A 17,953-nucleotide genomic window follows, 5' to 3' on the forward strand; every position below is an offset into this window, starting at 1 on the left:
ACTGAGTGGCAAAAAACTACTTGCTGGCCATGACAGCCCATTCATCCAAACAGAAAAGTCCTGTCTGATTGCATTAAACAATGTTAAACTCACCAACATTGCAGCTGTACGAAAAGCTTGAATTATCCTCTTTCTATCTGCAAAGTTTTTGTTCATAAAAATCCACCATAGAAACGTTATGAGCTACTTTCTGTCAAGAAATGCCCTGCATTTGATTATTTTTCTAAGTTTCAGAGTTTGGAAGTGCTTGTTTTCAATAACAAAACATTTTGCTGCCTCCTGCATTATGTGACATTTAGAAACAGGTGGTACGCAGGACGGTTGAGTGATTTCCAACGAGCGCTTCCAAACTCCAACACATCATGCATGTGCATACTCTCTATACATGACGAAAATCGCTGATCTTCACGCTCACATTTACTGTAGAGCCTTTAGATCAGGAATTGTTTGCTACATGTTCTAATACAAGAAATGTGTGTCCCGGCATAACATGGTTCACTTGGTTCTTGCAGTGGAAAAGATTACAGTGCAGTTAGGCTAACTGAGTTATAGCTGTACCTTCACACAGGGGCTTCGGTGTCCAGCCATCCCTTGTACAAGTGGCAGTGCTGCTGCCGTCCGTAGCTTTGTAGCCTTCGCCACATGTATATGTCACAATGTCATCCAGCTTCCACTTTTGTCCACGGGTACTGTACACATGAGCTTCCCGGCGTGGGTCGTCACATTTTATTTCTAGACAAGGAACACGATCGTGAATGTTAGTCTGAATTATTCAATTGATTGATTGATTGATTGATGTTTTTATTAAAGGAAAACTTTAGGTTTTTTTTCAACCAAGGTTCATGTTTTAGGACTTAGGTTGTTATTAGAGAAAGTAAAATATGTTGATTGATTGATTAACAGTTTGCAGAATTACAGTACATTATTTCAAGTACAACTCAATATAACAACTGTTAACTGTGAGTGGACGACACTATAAAGCATTACACTGTTTACAATAGGGCCCACCATTTTCAATTAAATTAGAGACGTACGAATATACACAACTATATAGTCAAAACAGGAAATCATCATAGAGGAGGTAAAAAGAGAAAAGAAACATATACAGTTAGGGGAAAAAGGGGTGGGTGGGGGATTCAGATTTTGCGGGGGGCCAGTTTCGAATTGCAGCCGTCCGTAGGTGCCCTTTGAGGGTGGTTTTGAAGGAGTCAAGGGATTCGCATGTCTTAATGACTATTGGTAGGGCGTTCCACATTTTGGTGGCATAGGAGCGAAATTAATTTAGTCCTTTGTTTGTGCCGAATCTGGGTTGCACATGGTTTGTTGAACTCCCTCTGGTGTTGTGGGTGTGGACTATGTTGACATTAAGGAAGGTACATGGGTATCTTGGTGGTGTATCGAATCTTGTGGACCAGACCCATTGCAAGATGCTGTACTCTGTCGTCAACCCTAAGCCATTCCAGCCTATCAAAGTGGGCAGGGGTGAGGTGGGTTCGGGGAGTGAGGCCAAGTAGTAGCCTGACCAGTTTGTTTTGGGAAGTCTGGAGCCTAGTTTTAAGGGCCTTTGAGGTGCTGTGGTACCAGGAGGTGCATGCATAGTCGAAGAATCCTTGTACGAGGGCTCCTGTTAAGGTCTTCAAGGTGTTTTTGTTGACCAGTGAGGAGATCCTGTATAGGAATCTTGTTCTTTGGTTGACTTTTTTGATTACGTTGGTGGCCATTTTATCACAGGAAAGATTTGCCTCCAGGATGTGGATGTGGATGTGGATGTGTATTTTTATTTTTATTTTTTTTGCTTTCTTTCGTTTTAGTGGTTTTCGTGTTTTTGTTTTTGGGGGCATTGGAGCTTGGAGCAAGTGACTAATATGTATTATTATTTTTTATTTACAAAATTTGACGCCACTCTTTTGTGTCCAGATGTAATTTCCTCGGGTCTGGACTATAGTAAATAATGAAGAAATTGCCTTCAAAATGTTGTCAAAATTCTAAAACATGAACAATCAAAAACATGAACATTGGTTGGGAAAAAAAACTAAAGTTGTCCTTTAAGGAAAAGGTTTATAAACACGTATTTGTACATAGTCATCAAAAGCTGATCTGTACCGTGACATGCTGGTACAAAATCCCATTTTCCATCTTGTTTGCAGGTAATGACTCTAGTGTCGGTGCTATGGCTACCAATATAGAAGCCTCTGTCACATTTCACTGTGACGGTGTCATCAGGTGTGAATACACTCGTGTCGGGTTCATATCGGGTTCCTTGGTCCGGTGTCCGTAGTAGACATCTCACAGCTGAATTGTTTGGGGGGTGAAATCAAAATGTGTGATCTGTCAGTTGGTTGCAATATAACCCATTTAGGCCTGCCGTTGAAATTTATAAAATGTCTTCTAAATCGTGACAGTTTTCTGTCAGGATTTGCACCACATCTTCATTTTTTCAAAAATAGCAGACCTACAAGCTGGTAGCGCGCCACTCGGTGGCACGCTATGAGCTTGTAGATCTGCTATTTTTCAATAGCTAAAGTATAACATAAAACACCAAAAGGGGTGATCCCGCCCAAAACGGGTTATGGATACAATATTATAGGGCAATCCCAGCAGTGTTGTATATGACATATAAGCCCTTACCTGCAGTACAGTCCAGAAACCCACTCCATGACCCATCACTCTTACAGGTCGCCTTGTGAATGTCTTGATGGCCGTCGCAGCGATAGCTGACCTCCTCGGTGACTCTGTATTCCATCTTTGGTTCAATTATTGTTGAATTTGTGATATTTGGTTTCTTACACGTAACCGCTGCTAAAAAACAAACACAAAACGTATTGAGAAAAGCTCTGGGCACTGGCACTTTCTTAACCATGTAAGCTCTATGGTCTACTCCAGGGGTGGGCAACTGGCGGCCCGGGGGCCACATGCGGCCCCCACCTTCACTTAATGCGGCCCGCATGTTAATATCAGAATACTGATATAGTATTGATTTCAGCTGTTACAATTCCAAACCCGCTTTGATTACTTCATGACTAGCATTAATGACTAGTACTTAATGACTAGTATTAAAATGTTATTGTCTTTTTGTGTCCAATGTAGTTATGTTAACAGTTCATAAAGTTAACATAACTATAACTAAATGCATTTGAAATTCAATAAGAAGGTTACTTTTCAGGATTCCAATTCAAAAATAGCAAAAGAATATTCAGGTTTTCAATTCAAATATAGCAAAAAATAGCTCTGCGGCGCGTTTTGAGCTTGTAGATCGGCTATTTTTGCTACGACAGTAATATGCAATGTGGCCCTCTGGAGTGAGTGTGAATATAGTGGCCCTCTCCATCGTCAAAGTTTCCCACCCCTGATGTAAGCTCTATGGTCTACTCTATAGAGGGTATGCGCGTGACATCATCGTACCTGGAAGTTATGCGGAAACGCCCACTGAGTGGCAAAAAACTACTTTCTGGCCATGACAGCCCATTCATCCAAACAGAAAAGTCCTGTCTGATTGCATTAAACAATGTTAAACTCACCAACATTGCAGCTGTACGAAAAGCTTGAATTATCCTCTTTCTATCTGCAAAGTTTTTGTTCATAAAAATCCACCATAGAAACGTTATGAGCTACTTTCTGTCAAGAAAAGTTTCAGAGTTTGGAAGTGCTTGTTTTCAATAACAAAACATTTTGCTGCCTCCTGCATTATGTGACATTTAGAAACAGGTGGTACGCAGGACGGTTGAGTGATTTCCAACGAGCGCTTCCAAACTCCAACACTCCATGCTGCTCAATGTTTTGCCACTCAGTCTAGATGAGGGGGGCGTGTCCTGATGGGAAAATCATGCATGTGCATACTCTCTATACATGACGAAAATCGCTGATCTTCACGCTCACATTTACTGTAGAGCCTTTAGATCAGGAATTGTTTGCTACATGTTCTAATACAAGAAATGTGTGTCACGGCATAACATGGTTCACTTGGTTCTTGCAGTGGAAAAGATTACAGTGCAGTTAGGCTAACTGAGTTATAGCTGTACCTTCACACAGGGGCTTCGGTGTCCAGCCATCCCTTGTACAAGTGGCAGTGCTGCTGCCGTCCGTAGCTTTGTAGCCTTCGCCACATGTATATGTCACAATGTCATCCAGCTTCCACTTTTGTCCACGGGTACTGTACACATGAGCTTCCCGGCGTGGGTCGTCACATTTTATTTCTAGACAAGGAACACGATCGTGAATGTTAGTCTGAATTATTCAATTGATTGATTGATTGATTGATGTTTTTATTAAAGGACAACTTTAGGTTTTTTTTCAACCAAGGTTCATGTTTTAGGACTTAGGTTGTTATTAGAGAAAGTAAAATATGTTGATTGATTGATTGATTGATTAACAGTTTGCAGAATTACAGTACATTATTTCAAGTACAACTCAATATAACAACTGTTAACTGTGAGTGGACGACACTATAAAGCATTACACTTGTTTACAATAGGGCCCACCATTTTCAATTCAATTAGAGATGTACGAATATACACAACTATATAGTCAAAACAGGAAATCATCATAGAGGAGGTAAAAAGAGAAAAGAAACATATACAGTTAGGGGAAAAAGGGGTGGGTGGGGGATTCAGATTTTGCGGGGGCCAGTTTCGAATTGCAGCCGTCCGTAGGTGCCCTTTGAGGGTGGTTTTGAAGGAGTCAAGGGATTCGCATGTCTTAATGACTATTGGTAGGGCGTTCCACATTTTGGTGGCATAGGAGCGAAATTAATTTAGTCCTTTGTTTGTGCCGAATCTGGGTTGCACATGGTTTGTTGAACTCCCTCTGGTGTTGTGGGTGTGGACTATGTTGACATTAAGGAAGGTACATGGGTATCTTGGTGGTGTATCGAATCTTGTGGACCAGACCCATTGCAAGATGCTGTACTCTGTCGTCAACCCTAAGCCATTCCAGCCTATCAAAGTGGGCAGGGGTGAGGTGGGTTCGGGGAGTGAGGCCAAGTAGTAGCCTGACCAGTTTGTTTTGGGAAGTCTGGAGCCTAGTTTTAAGGGCTTTTGAGGTGCTGTGGTACCAGGAGGTGCATGCATAGTCGAAGAATCCTTGTACGAGGGCTCCTGTTAAGGTCTTCAAGGTGTTTTTGTTGACCAGTGAGGAGATCCTGTATAGGAATCTTGTTCTTTGGTTGACTTTTTTGATTACGTTGGTGGCCATTTTATCACAGGAAAGATTTGCCTCCAGGATGTGGATGTGGATGTGTATTTTTTTTTATTTTTTTTATTTTTTTTTTGCTTTCTTTCGTTTTAGTGGTTTTCGTGTTTTTGTTTTTGGGGGCATTGGAGCTTGGAGCAAGTGACTAATATGTATTATTATTTTTTATTTACAAAATTTGACGCCACTCTTTTGTGTCCAGATGTAATTTCCTCGGGTCTGGACTATAGTAAATAATGAAGAAATTGCCTTCAAAATGTTGTCAAAATTCTAAAACATGAACAATCAAAAACATGAACATTGGTTGGGAAAAAAAACTAAAGTTGTCCTTTAAGGAAAAGGTTTATAAACACGTATTTGTACATAGTCATCAAAAGCTGATCTGTACCGTGACATGCTGGTACAAAATCCCATTTTCCATCTTGTTTGCAGGTAATGACTCTAGTGTCGGTGCTATGGCTACCAATATAGAAGCCTCTGTCACATTTCACTGTGACGGTGTCATCAGGTGTGAATACACTCGTGTCGGGTTCATATCGGGTTCCTTGGTCCGGTGTCCGTAGTAGACATCTCACAGCTGAATTGTTTGGGGGGTGAAATCAAAATGTGTGATCTGTCAGTTGGTTGCAATATAACCCATTTAGGCCTGCCGTCGAAATTTATAAAATGTCTTCTAAATCGTGACAGTTTTCTGTCAGGATTTGCACCACATCTTCATTTTTTCAAAAATAGCAGACATACAAGCTGGTAGCGCGCCACTCGGTGGCACGCTATGAGCTTGTAGATCTGCTATTTTTCAATAGCTAAAGTATAACATAAAACACCAAAAGGGGTGATCCCGCCCAAAACGGGTTATGGATACAATATTATAGGTCAACCCCAGCAGTGTTGTATATGACATATAAGCCCTTACCTGCAGTACAGTCCAGAAACCCACTCCATGACCCATCACTCTTACAGGTCGCCTTGTGAATGTCTTGATGGCCGTCGCAGCGATAGCTGACCTCCTCGGTGACTCTGTATTCCATCTTTGGTTCAATTATTGTTGAATTTGTGATATTTGGTTTCTTACACGTAACCGCTGCTAAAAAACAAACACAAAACGTATTGAGAAAAGCTCTGGGCACTGGCACTTTCTTAACCATGTAAGCTCTATGGTCTACTCCAGGGGTGGGCAACTGGCGGCCCGGGGGCCACATGCGGCCCCCACCTTCACTTAATGCGGCCCGCATGTTAATATCAGAATACTGATATAGTATTGATTTCAGCTGTTACAATTCCAAACCCGCTTTGATTACTTCATGACTAGCATTAAATTACTAGTACTTAATGACTAATATTAAAATGTTATTGTCTTTTTGTGTCCAATGTAGTTATGTTAACAGTTCATAAAATTAACATAACTATAACTAAATGCATTTGAAATTCAATAAGAAGGTTACTTTTCAGGATTCCAATTCAAAAATAGCAAAAGAATATTCAGGTTTTCAATTCAAATATAGCAAAAAATAGCTCTGCGGCGCGTTTTGAGCTTGTAGATCGGCTATTTTTGCTACGACAGTAATATGCAATGTGGCCCTCTGGAGTGAGTGTGAATATAGTGGCCCTCTCCATCGTCAAAGTTTCCCACCCCTGATGTAAGCTCTATGGTCTACTCTATAGAGGGTATGCGCGTGACATCATCGTACCTGGAAGTTATGCGGGAACGCCCACTTAGTGGCAAAAAACTACTTTCTGGCCATGACAGCCCATTCATCCAAACAGAAAAGTCCTGTCTGATTGCATTAAACAATGTTAAACTCACCAACATTGCAGCTGTACGAAAAGCTTGAATTATCCTCTTTCTATCTGCAAAGTTTTTGTTCATAAAAATCCACCATAGAAACGTTATGAGCTACTTTCTGTCAAGAAAAGTTTCAGAGTTTGGAAGTGCTTGTTTTCAATAACAAAACATTTTGCTGCCTCCTGCATTATGTGACATTTAGAAACAGGTGGTACGCAGGACGGTTGAGTGATTTCCAACGAGCGCTTCCAAACTCCAACACTCCATGCTGCTCAATGTTTTGCCACTCAGTCTAGATGAGGGGGGCGTGTCCTGATGGGAAAATCATGCATGTGCATACTCTCTATACATGATGAAAATCGCTGATCTTCACGCTCACATTTACTGTAGAGCCTTTAGATCAGGAATTGTTTGCTACATGTTCTAATACAAGAAATGTGTGTCACGGCATAACATGGTTCACTTGGTTCTTGCAGTGGAAAAGATTACAGTGCAGTTAGGCTAACTGAGTTATAGCTGTACCTTCACACAGGGGCTTCGGTGTCCAGCCATCCCTTGTACAAGTGGCAGTGCTGCTGCCGTCCGTAGCTTTGTAGCCTTCGCCACATGTATATGTCACAATGTCATCCAGCTTCCACTTTTGTCCACGGGTACTGTACACATGAGCTTCCCGGCGTGGGTTGTCACATTTTATTTCTAGACAAGGAACACGATCGTGAATGTTAGTCTGAATTATTCAATTGATTGATTGATTTGATGTTTTTATTAAAGGACAACTTTAGGTTTTTTTTCAACCAAGGTTCATGTTTTAGGTTGTTATTAGAGAAAGTAAAATATGTTGATTGATTGATTGATTGATTGATTGATTGATTGATTGATTTATTGACAGTTTGCAGAATTACAGTACATTTCAAGTCTCAATACAACAACTGTTAACTGTGAGTGGACGAGACTATAAAGCATTACACTTGTTTACAATAGGGCCCACCATTTTCAATTCATCAAAACAATTAGAGACGTACGAATATACACAACTATATAGTCAAAACAGGAAATTATCATAGAGGTAAAAAGGGAACAGAAACATATACAGTGAGGGGAAAAAGGGGTGGGTGGGGGATTCAGATTTTGCGGGGGCCAGTTTCGAATTGCAGCCGTCCGTAGGTGCCTGTCAATTAGGGATTTGCATGTCTTAATGACTGTTGGTAGGGCGTTCCACATTTTGGTGGCATAGGAGCGAAATTAATTTAGTCCCTTGTTTGTGCCGAATCTGGGTTGCACATGGTTTGTTGAACTCCCTCTGGTGTTGTGGGTGTGGACTTCGTTAACATTAAGGAAGTATCTAGACAGGTACATGGGTATCTTGGTGGTGTAGCGAATCTTGTGGACCAGACCCATTGCAAGATGCTGTACTCTGTCGTCAACCCTAAGCCATTCCAGCCTATCAAAGTGGGGGGGAGGTGGGTTCGGGGAGTGAGGCCAAGTAGTAGCCTGACCAGTTTGTTTTGGGTTAGGGTTAGTCTGGAGCCTAGTTTTAAGGGCCTTAGAGGTGCTGTGGTACCAAGAGGTGCATGCATAGTCGAAGAAACCTTGTACAAGGGCTCCTGTTAGGGTCTTCAAGGTGTTTTTGTTGACCAGTGAGGAGATCCTGTATAGGAATCTTGTTCTTTGGTTGACTTTTTTGATTACGTTGGTGGCCATTTTATCACCGGAAAGATTTGCCTCGAGGATGTGGATGTGGATGTGTATTATTTATTTGTATTTATTTTTTTATTTTTTTATTTTGTTGCTTTCTTTCGTTTTAGTGTTTTTTGTGATTTGTTTTTGGGGGCATTGGAGCTTGGAGCAAGTGACTAATATGTATTATTATTATTATTATTTTTATTTACAAAATTTGACGCCACTCTTTTGTGTCCAGATGTAATTTCCTAGGGTCTGGACTATAGTAAATAATGATTTTTGTAAAAATTCTAAAACATGAACATTGGTTGGAAAAAAAAACTAAAGTTGTCCTTTAAGGAAAAAGTTTATAAACACGTATTTGTACATAAAAAGCTGATCTGTACCGTGACATGCTGGTACAAAATCCCATTTTCCATCTTGTTTGCAGGTAATGACTCTAGTGTCGGTGCTATGGCTACCAATATAGAAGCCTCTGTCACATTTCACTGTGACGGTGTCATCAGGTGTGAATACACTCGTGTCGGGTTCATATCGGGTTCCTTGGTCCGGTGTCCGTAGTAGACATCTCACAGCTGAATTGTTTGGGGGGGGGAAATAAAAATGTGTAACATAATGTTTAAAACACCAAAATGGGATAAATGAGACTGTGAGATCAACATAATACCGGTATATGCTTTAACCATAATTTAACCTTTGGGTTCTCAAAGTGGGATCTGGGGACCCTAAGGGCTCCTTGGGGGAGTTCCAGGGGGTCCCCAGCTAAATTAGTTAATATAGCATGAAGTTAAGTTACATCCATCTTCCATCCATTTTATGCTTTGGCTATAAAAAAAATAATAAAAAGGAATCTTGGGAAATTTGTATAAACTACTAAACTGGACCTGTCTGGTTTGGGAACGATCTAAGTTTGGTAAAATTTGTATAAATGATTTGGCACCTTTTTAACATCACTGCAAACTTTTGTATCTATTATTATCTATTTTTTCTATCTAAATGCTCGGCAAAAAATGTGTGACACTATCGGTTTCAAATGGCTATCAATTCAACAAGGCATGAATGAAAACATATTTCACAAATTCTAAAATAAAAGATACTCACGGTCACATGCTGGCGTCGGTACCCAGCCCCCTCGGTAACCTACTTTTGTGCACCGTGGAGGTAAATGTTGAGTCGGTTTGAACTTCCTGTCACACGCAAAGCTCAGGGTTTCATCTTTCTTGTACTCTGAGATTTCGCCAAGCACTGTTCCATTTTCAATCTGGGGTTTTGTACACATGACCTCTGTTGAAGCATACAAACACACACACGCACGCACACACACACACACACACACACACACACACACACGCACACGCACACGCAGTGTTCTCAACAGTGTTTTAGTCATAGTCTTTTGAATAGTTTTCATTTAGTTTGAGTCACATTTTGGTTACCTGGAACGTTTTAGTGTTTGTCTAGTTTTAGTCGACTAAGTATCATACGATTTTAGTCGACTAAATCACCTCTAGATTTAGTCCGGGACCCAAACTAGTGAAGATAGCAGATCTACAAGCCCACAAGGCGTTGCCTCGCGCCGCGTTGTGAGCCTGTAGATCGGCTATTTTCACTACTTCTTAAACATTTCGTTTTCTAATTTTATGAAATTTTATGATTTCTTCATGAAATTACTGAAAAATCTCATTGCATTTAGCCTTATATTCACGAAATCTGTTGCTTTTTTGGGAATGTTTTTTTTAAACAACAATAATTAAAAACTAAATGTAGTTTGTATTGGGGGTGGGGAGGGGCTGGGGACCCCCGGAAATGCTTTGTCCATGTCTCGTGACGGGGGTCGCGAGACATGGACAAAGCATTTCCGGGGGTCCACATGCAGCCAAAAACGTTGAGAACCCCTGCTCTAGTCCAGGGGTTCTCAACCCGTGGGTCGCGACCCCTCGGGGGGTCGCCAAATTATTTTAGGGGGTCCCCAAATTATTTTCAAAAAATATATATATATATATATATATATTTTTTTTTTCACGATTTTTCAAAAATAGCAGACCTACAAGCTCGTAGCGCGCCACTCGGTGGCGCGCTATGAGCTTGTAGATCTGCTATTTTTAAATAGCTAAATTATAACAATGCTTAAAACACCAAAAGGGGTTCCCGCCCAAAATGGTTTAAGGTTATTGTAGCAGTCAATTTATATTGGGGGTCGGGAGGGGGCGGGGCGGGGGTCCCGAGACGTTGCCAAAGCATTTCCGGGGGTCCCCGGCCAAAAACGTTGAGAACCCCTGCTCTAGTCCAGTGGTTCCCAAACCTTTTCATGTCAAGGACCCCCAAATTTACACTAATTAGCCCGCGGACCCCCATTTGAAGAGATATGCCAGGGACCCCGATAAAATAAGATTTTTACAGCTCTAGCAGTGATTCTCAACCCGTTTAATTTCAAGGACCCCCAGTTTGACATGCATTCGTCTACGGACCCCCATGTTTATTGACATTTCTATCTCTGGGACCCCCAATTTATATTGTAAAATCACTGTTAATTTAACTCCGAGAGTGTACAAATGGAACGGACCTGTTAGCGTCCATTTGGTTTCATTTGTATACACTCTCAGAGTTACAGACGGTACAGACCCATAAGGGTATATAAATGCACCATTTTTACTAGACTATTAATAGTCCGGGAACCGAAGGGTGATTTTTGGCTGAACGTGGTTTCGTCAGATAAAGTTTTTTTGTCAACTGATTCTTGTAGCATGGGGTCACCTCTTAATAATTCAAGAGGGTGCCCAGTGATATCCCTTGGGCATTTTTTGTTATTAGCCCCTTAATGCCCGAAACACAAAAGAATCCACCCAAAATAGAGTTTTATGGTATTTCATGCAAAATACTTGGTCTAAATGCATCAACTTTGATTTCTACAGTGTTTATGAATGTGGATATGCAATTAATGTATAACATTTATGATTAATGCATTATTTATTAATGCATATTATTAACCCCTTCATGCCTGAAAACCCCAACATGCCATAAAATATATCTTTTGAGAATGAGATTGTATGCACAATCAAGTCAAATGTATCAAATCTGCTTTCTACCATCTGTATTAGTGAAACTGTAGCATATTTCTTTTCAGGTTGAAGATGGTGGCAACAACAGCCAAATCCAATTCAAATGATACACTCCAAAGTGTATGACCTAAATTTTATCTATTCAATGGTCATCGTACTCCTGTCTAGTGACTGTGACGTTCATGTGGAGGATGGCCTTGCCTATGAGCTGGCACCAGTCTTAACTGCCATGTTCACAGAGGATGGAATGCAAATGTATATACCTTTATTGAAAGGATAAGCCCCTTGAGATGCATCATCTCATTTTAGAGGGGGTCCTCAACACCGATGAACAGTAATAATAAACAGCATCATCGAATAAGCAAGGTATAAATATGAACATGCATATTGGAAAAGAGGCAGCACTTTGTTTGTTGTAGAAAGACAAAGTCCAAGAAAAAAAAAAAAAGATTAGAAGCATGAGCACAGTGTTAGAAGATGAGTGAAAATCGATTCTTCACTGTCATTGATGGATCAGACCTTTGGACCATCCAGCTGATGTCAACCACATACCTGTCTGACAGTGATGTCTACCTAATCTTCGAGATATAGGTCTACTGTGATTACAATATCAGGTCAGTCAGCAGAGATGCCAGGGAGACGGGGGTCAGCTAGAAATACCATGTCCTATCATGATATATCTCCTCCAATCACTGTAGCTACAAACAGGTCTGATTTCCACACTCATCTTGTGCTATAGGCATTCCAGCAAGTGCATTCTGGACCTTCAGGTCCTGTTCCGTTAAGGAAACTATGGAGGAAACTAGACTACTAGTCTGGGAGAAAAGAATGGGAAAGGTCATGCATGTACTTCAAACCAGCTGCACTACCACCAACAGATTAATTGAGAATGTATAGATCCCCCACTTTTAAACATCTTTGTGGCAAAATGTTGATGGGCATCTTACACCAGCATGAGACCGAGAGTAGTTCGGATGGAAAAAGACAGATCTATCAGGCCACTGAGCCCTAAAGACCTGCAGTAATAAGTGTAATAAAGTAATAAAAGTAATAAGTGTAATAAAGTAATAAGTGATCGAGTTAATTCATAGGAAAGGAGGTGTGGTGGACATGATCACTTCCAAATAAGCATTTATTTTGGAATGCAAATTTGTTGCTTTTGCATTAATTATTGTAGGCCTATTTTATGGGCTTTTGCTGTGTTAAGCATGACGGGGTTAATATCTAAAAATGCCGTATTCTGAAATCAAATATATTGTACATATCCACATTCATGCGGATAAACACTCTAGAAAGCTAATTTGATGCATTTAAACAATATATTTTATGGGATTTGGGGGTTTGAGGCATGAAGGGGTTAATATGCATTAATTACTTGCGCAAGCAGAGCGTGCAAGTAATGTTATCAGTCAGGTGCTACGATGCGTATGTCCCTTAGCAGTACATGATATGACGTCATATGCTGGCACGAAGCAGACCGTGCAGGTATGTTCTCCGTCATGCTACGAAGCGTATGTCCCATGACGTGATGAAGATATGTACCAATGTCCCTTAGCAGCATATGATATGACGTCATATGCTGGCACGGGACATACGGAAGCAGACCGTGCAGGTATGTTTTCCGTCATGCTACGAAGCCCATGACGTGATGAAGATATGTACCAATGCCAGGGTATAATTGGTTTACGATGGTGACGTAATGATATGTTTCAGTGTCGGGTGGATTAAAGGGACATACGCATCAGACCACCCGAGTAACCACATTATACCACTAATCAACTCAGAAATTACATATACATACATATAGACATATACATATATAGACATATGAGCATATGACGTGATGAATATATGTACCAATGCCAGTGTGTAATTCATGGTTATTGAAGGTTATTAAAGTGTTGGGTGGACTAAAGGTAATGCCCCTATGTATACATGTATGTAATCTGACACCACTGCCATAACAGGCACAAGTAATCATTACCATACTTCAAAATACTACTTTTCTTCCTCCAAAAGCAAGGTACGTAGCAAATAGCTAAACCTAATAATTCAATATTGCAAACGTTCTTTCACAGAGAGGCTGAGATTTGAACGTTTGTAGCGGTCTACAGTACTTGCACGCTCTGCTTGTGCACTAGTAGGCCGGGCCTACTTGTGTGCAACAAGCAAGTAGGCACTCGACAGAGTGCAGTTCTAGTTAATAATGCATTCATCATAAATCTACTACATTGTGCCTATCCACATCCACAAACGCATGTAGAAAGCAAATTTGATGCATTTAGACCAAGTAATTCGCATGAAATACCATAAAACTTTATTTTCAGGGATTTGTTAGTATTTCAGGCATTAAGGGGTTAATAACTAAATTTGCCCAAGGGATATCACTGGGCACCCTTTTGAATTTGTGAGAGGTGACCCCAAGCTACAAGAATCAGTTGAGAAAGAAACTTTATCTGACGAAACCACGTTCAGCCCCACGGCTCCCGGACTATAAGTGATGTTTGTTTAAATATTTTTAAATAGCTACTGATCAACATCATCATTGCTATAGACCAGAGCAGTGGTTCCCAAAGTGGGGTCCGGGGACCCCCAGGGGTACTTGAGGGAGTTCCAGGGGGTCCCCAGCTAAAAGAAGGCGCTTTACATAGATTGTGCATTACATTCACCCATTCACACACACATTCATACACCGATTGCGGCGGAAGCCATGCAAGGTACCAACCAGCACATCGGGAGCAATTTGGGGTTCAGTGTCTTGCCCAAGGACACTTCGACATGTAGACAGGAGGAGCCGGGATTCGAACCGCCGACCCATGGATCATTGGACGACCTGCTCTACCTCCTGAGCCACAGTCGCCCCAGCCAGCCCATAGAGCCCCATTGTGAATCCGGACATGTTGAGTACACCAAGGTTTTATGTTAGAAATGTTTAGTATGGGTCCCCAGCATGTAGAAACTGCCGGTTGCTAACTTGCATATGTTGAGCAATTTTCATAATTGGCATAATATGTGACCATACCAATTACAACCTATAGAAGGCAAAATATTCAAAATGTCATCATGCTTTATGTAGCATGTGATGTGTCAAACTAGGGGGTTTTCATGATGCTGAATCCATTCCAAGCATTAGTTTTGCAAAAACAAACACTCAAGCGGCCAATGCCGTCATCACAAATTGATGATGTCAGCACATTGTGGGCTCGTTTTAAGCCCAATGAGTGTTTTTTTTGCAAAACTAATGCTTGGAATGGATTCAGCATCATGAAAACCCCCTAGTTTGACACATCACATGCTAGATAAAGCATGATGCAATTTTGAATATTTTGCCTTCTATAGGTTGTTAATGGTATGGTCACATATTATGCCAATTATGAAAATTGCTCAACATAATTATGCAAGTTAGCATCCGGCAGTTTCTACATGCTGGGGACCCATACTAAACATTTCTAACATAAAACCTTGGTGTACTCAACATGTCCGGGTTCACTTTTTGGCTACTGGACTATACTGCACCTGGGGAAGAAACTATAAGAAAGGAAATAAGCATTTACTGCAGGCTACTAGTACCAGTGCATCTTGGTGCTTCGCCACTCCAATGTCCATTCTTATCACAGGAGATTTGTTCCGGTCCCTGTAGTATCAGATTGCGGGACGCGCATCTGAACCGGACCACCGAGCCGTAAGACGCCTCGTCCTCACCGGACAGTCCAATCACTAGAACATGGTCTTCTACATCTAGCACGGGGCAAACTATGGCTAGATATATAGAGACAAAATGACATGACAAGAGAAAAACAACAACTTGCATTATAGGCCCACCAATGAACATCTGAACACAAAGCCTGACGTCTCTATTTTGGGTATGTCGTCATTATGCTGGAGGGGGGTGGGGGGGTCTAAAGTTATCTATTTACAATTTACAATTTAGGCATTTAGCAGACGCGCTTTTTTTTTTTTTTTTTTTTTTTTTGCGGCTTACGCCTTTTATTGGTGTTTTTGAAGGGACAGACAGTAGGCTGACAGGAAACGGGAGAGAGATGGGGGAAGACAAGGCCGTGTCGGGCTCGGGAGTCGAGCCCGCGGCACACTGCGACTGGATTACCAGTCGGGTGCCCAGACGGTTACGCCACCGCCTGGGCTAGCAGACGCTCTTAATCCAGAGCGATTTACATTAAGCAATAACAAAAGCATGGCATACATCACATATATAAAAAGTAGTTATCATGAATCATGCGTAAACTAAGAACGTAACAGTGGAGTATCTATTTAAACTATACATACTATACTATATAATATATTATACATGTGTACTATAAAGTGCTATGACTACATAAAGTGCAATTCTAGAGCTGTCTACGTAACAAGCTATAAGTCTGTTTAAAATACTATCAAATGTCAGTTTGAAATATTATATCCTAAAGATTAGTTTTTCCTCAAATAAACGAGTATAAACGGGGCCGCATGTGGCCCCCGGGCCGCCAGTTGCCCATGTATGCAGTAGGAGATGAGGTCATGGTTAATTGTATTAATATGGCGGCGCCCGCTGGCCAAGTGGTCCAGGCGCATGACACATATATAGGCCTGACAGCGCGTCGCGTGTTCGAGTCCCGTTCATGACGACCTTTGCTGCATATGTCTCTCCCCAATTCTCTCTCTGTCCGTCTTCACTGTAACTCAATAAAGGCAGAAAGTGTGTGTGTGTGTGTGTCCCAAACTGGGCAATTACGGGTGAATAATACATACCTTCACATACTGGGACTACACCATCCCACCCATTTTCATTACAGCGTCGTGTATAGTATCTGCTGACCATTTGATAACTGAAATGAACACAAATAAATGATCAAATTCAAGTCACATCTCTCAGTTTTCAATATCCATGCAATTCTTTTTTTAGTACAACGTCGATGATTTGAAAGAGATGGAGAAACTTAAAGGAGAACACGCATTTTCAATACTGTCTTCTTTTGGTTGGTCATTATTACCAATCTGGGAACCCATCGGCAAAGAAAAAGGAAAAAAAACAGCACCCTTTGCTGTTTGTGTCCTTGATTTTGCCTCTGGAGCGCACAGCCCAATTAAGAATGGCTCGCTTGCCTCAGCCCTCTTGTTGGGGCGCTTATGCTTTCATCCCACTAATCATATTTATTAATAATATTATTATTTTTAATAGTAACTAGAGAGGTGCCTGTGGGACCTCTTCAGCGGTGCCCGTTGGAACGATGCAAGTTGGAAATGCATGCCCCACCCAGATATTATGTCTGTGTCCCCCCGAGGTCAGAACAGTCCAGCTCCATATATAGGACGCTGGGCAGGGGCCTGGTCCAGAGCCCCGGCAGAGACCTTTTTGGGGCGGTTCTGGACACCCGTGGGTCCGAACAACTCGACACCGGGCACTGCACCCCCTGTGGTGGTGTGGAACGCGTGTGTCGAATTTGCAGTCAGTGGGGCTAAAGGTTCTCGAGTTACGTGGATTACAGACAGACGTACAGACAGACTTGGTGCATTTACACTTTTATAGATTATAGATAGATACAATGGCAGGTTTTTCTGAACTGACCACAGCCCACCTCTGAGACAGTAGAATGAAAGGTGACATCGTATTATGAATTAGTAACGGCCATTATGAAGATAACATTGAAAATGGGCCTTTTAAAGAGGCATAGTGAGAAATAAGGCAAATGAGTTTTACCCTGTTTCACATTTGTACTCAATTTCTGCCCCAAAGACAAAGCCATCTCCCTTCACAAAAGTGTATTCTGCAAATTCTGCATCACCCGGGTAACCACATGATATCACTGAAAAGCAAAAGGCACATGAAAAATACAAGGAACTTGTGTGTTTTGTGCACTGCTAAACACAATCATTACACAAATTGCAAACTACTGTACAAATCTCAAACTGTGCACATACAAATTGTGTTTTACTCATCATAGTAATTCTGTAGTTGATCTTTGTAAAACAGGATTTGTATAGTTTTGCAAGGCATATAAGAATTGTGTTTAGCAAAAATAATATTGGCACTATATTCACTCCAAAAAGATGACTTGTGAATATGCATTAATATAAGTAATATAAATATACAAGTATGTACATTATTATGTACATATCCTATCATAACTGACCCTAGATTTAACACATTTGACACATTTGTGACCAGATTCGACTGCCATCGTGCAGCCTCCAGCTTTTTACCAGAGGAGAAAAACATTTGTATCCAAAATAAGTTAATAGCACAGGC

General features: G+C 41.1%; 1 protein-coding gene across 1 annotated transcript; it reads right to left on the reverse strand.

The window, feature by feature from the left end:
- Positions 1 to 5,449: 5,449 nt before the first annotated feature.
- LOC306913286 (C4b-binding protein-like) lies at positions 5,450 to 15,327 on the reverse strand (the record flags this gene model as incomplete). The annotated part of the gene is made up of 6 exons (XM_079489877.1): positions 15,280 to 15,327; positions 9,752 to 9,934; positions 9,037 to 9,225; positions 7,493 to 7,666; positions 6,101 to 6,268; positions 5,450 to 5,457 (listed from the first exon to the last, which is right to left on the reverse strand). Exons 2-6 carry the CDS (start codon positions 9,927 to 9,929, stop codon positions 5,450 to 5,452), a joined length of 717 nt encoding a protein of 238 aa, XP_079346003.1. The 5' UTR covers positions 9,930 to 9,934; positions 15,280 to 15,327.
- Positions 15,328 to 17,953: the final 2,626 nt, after the last annotated feature.

The sequence above is a fragment of the Electrona antarctica genome, assembly GCF_951216825.1.
Source record: "Electrona antarctica genome assembly, chromosome: 20".
Taxonomy (NCBI): Eukaryota; Metazoa; Chordata; class Actinopteri; order Myctophiformes; family Myctophidae; genus Electrona; species Electrona antarctica.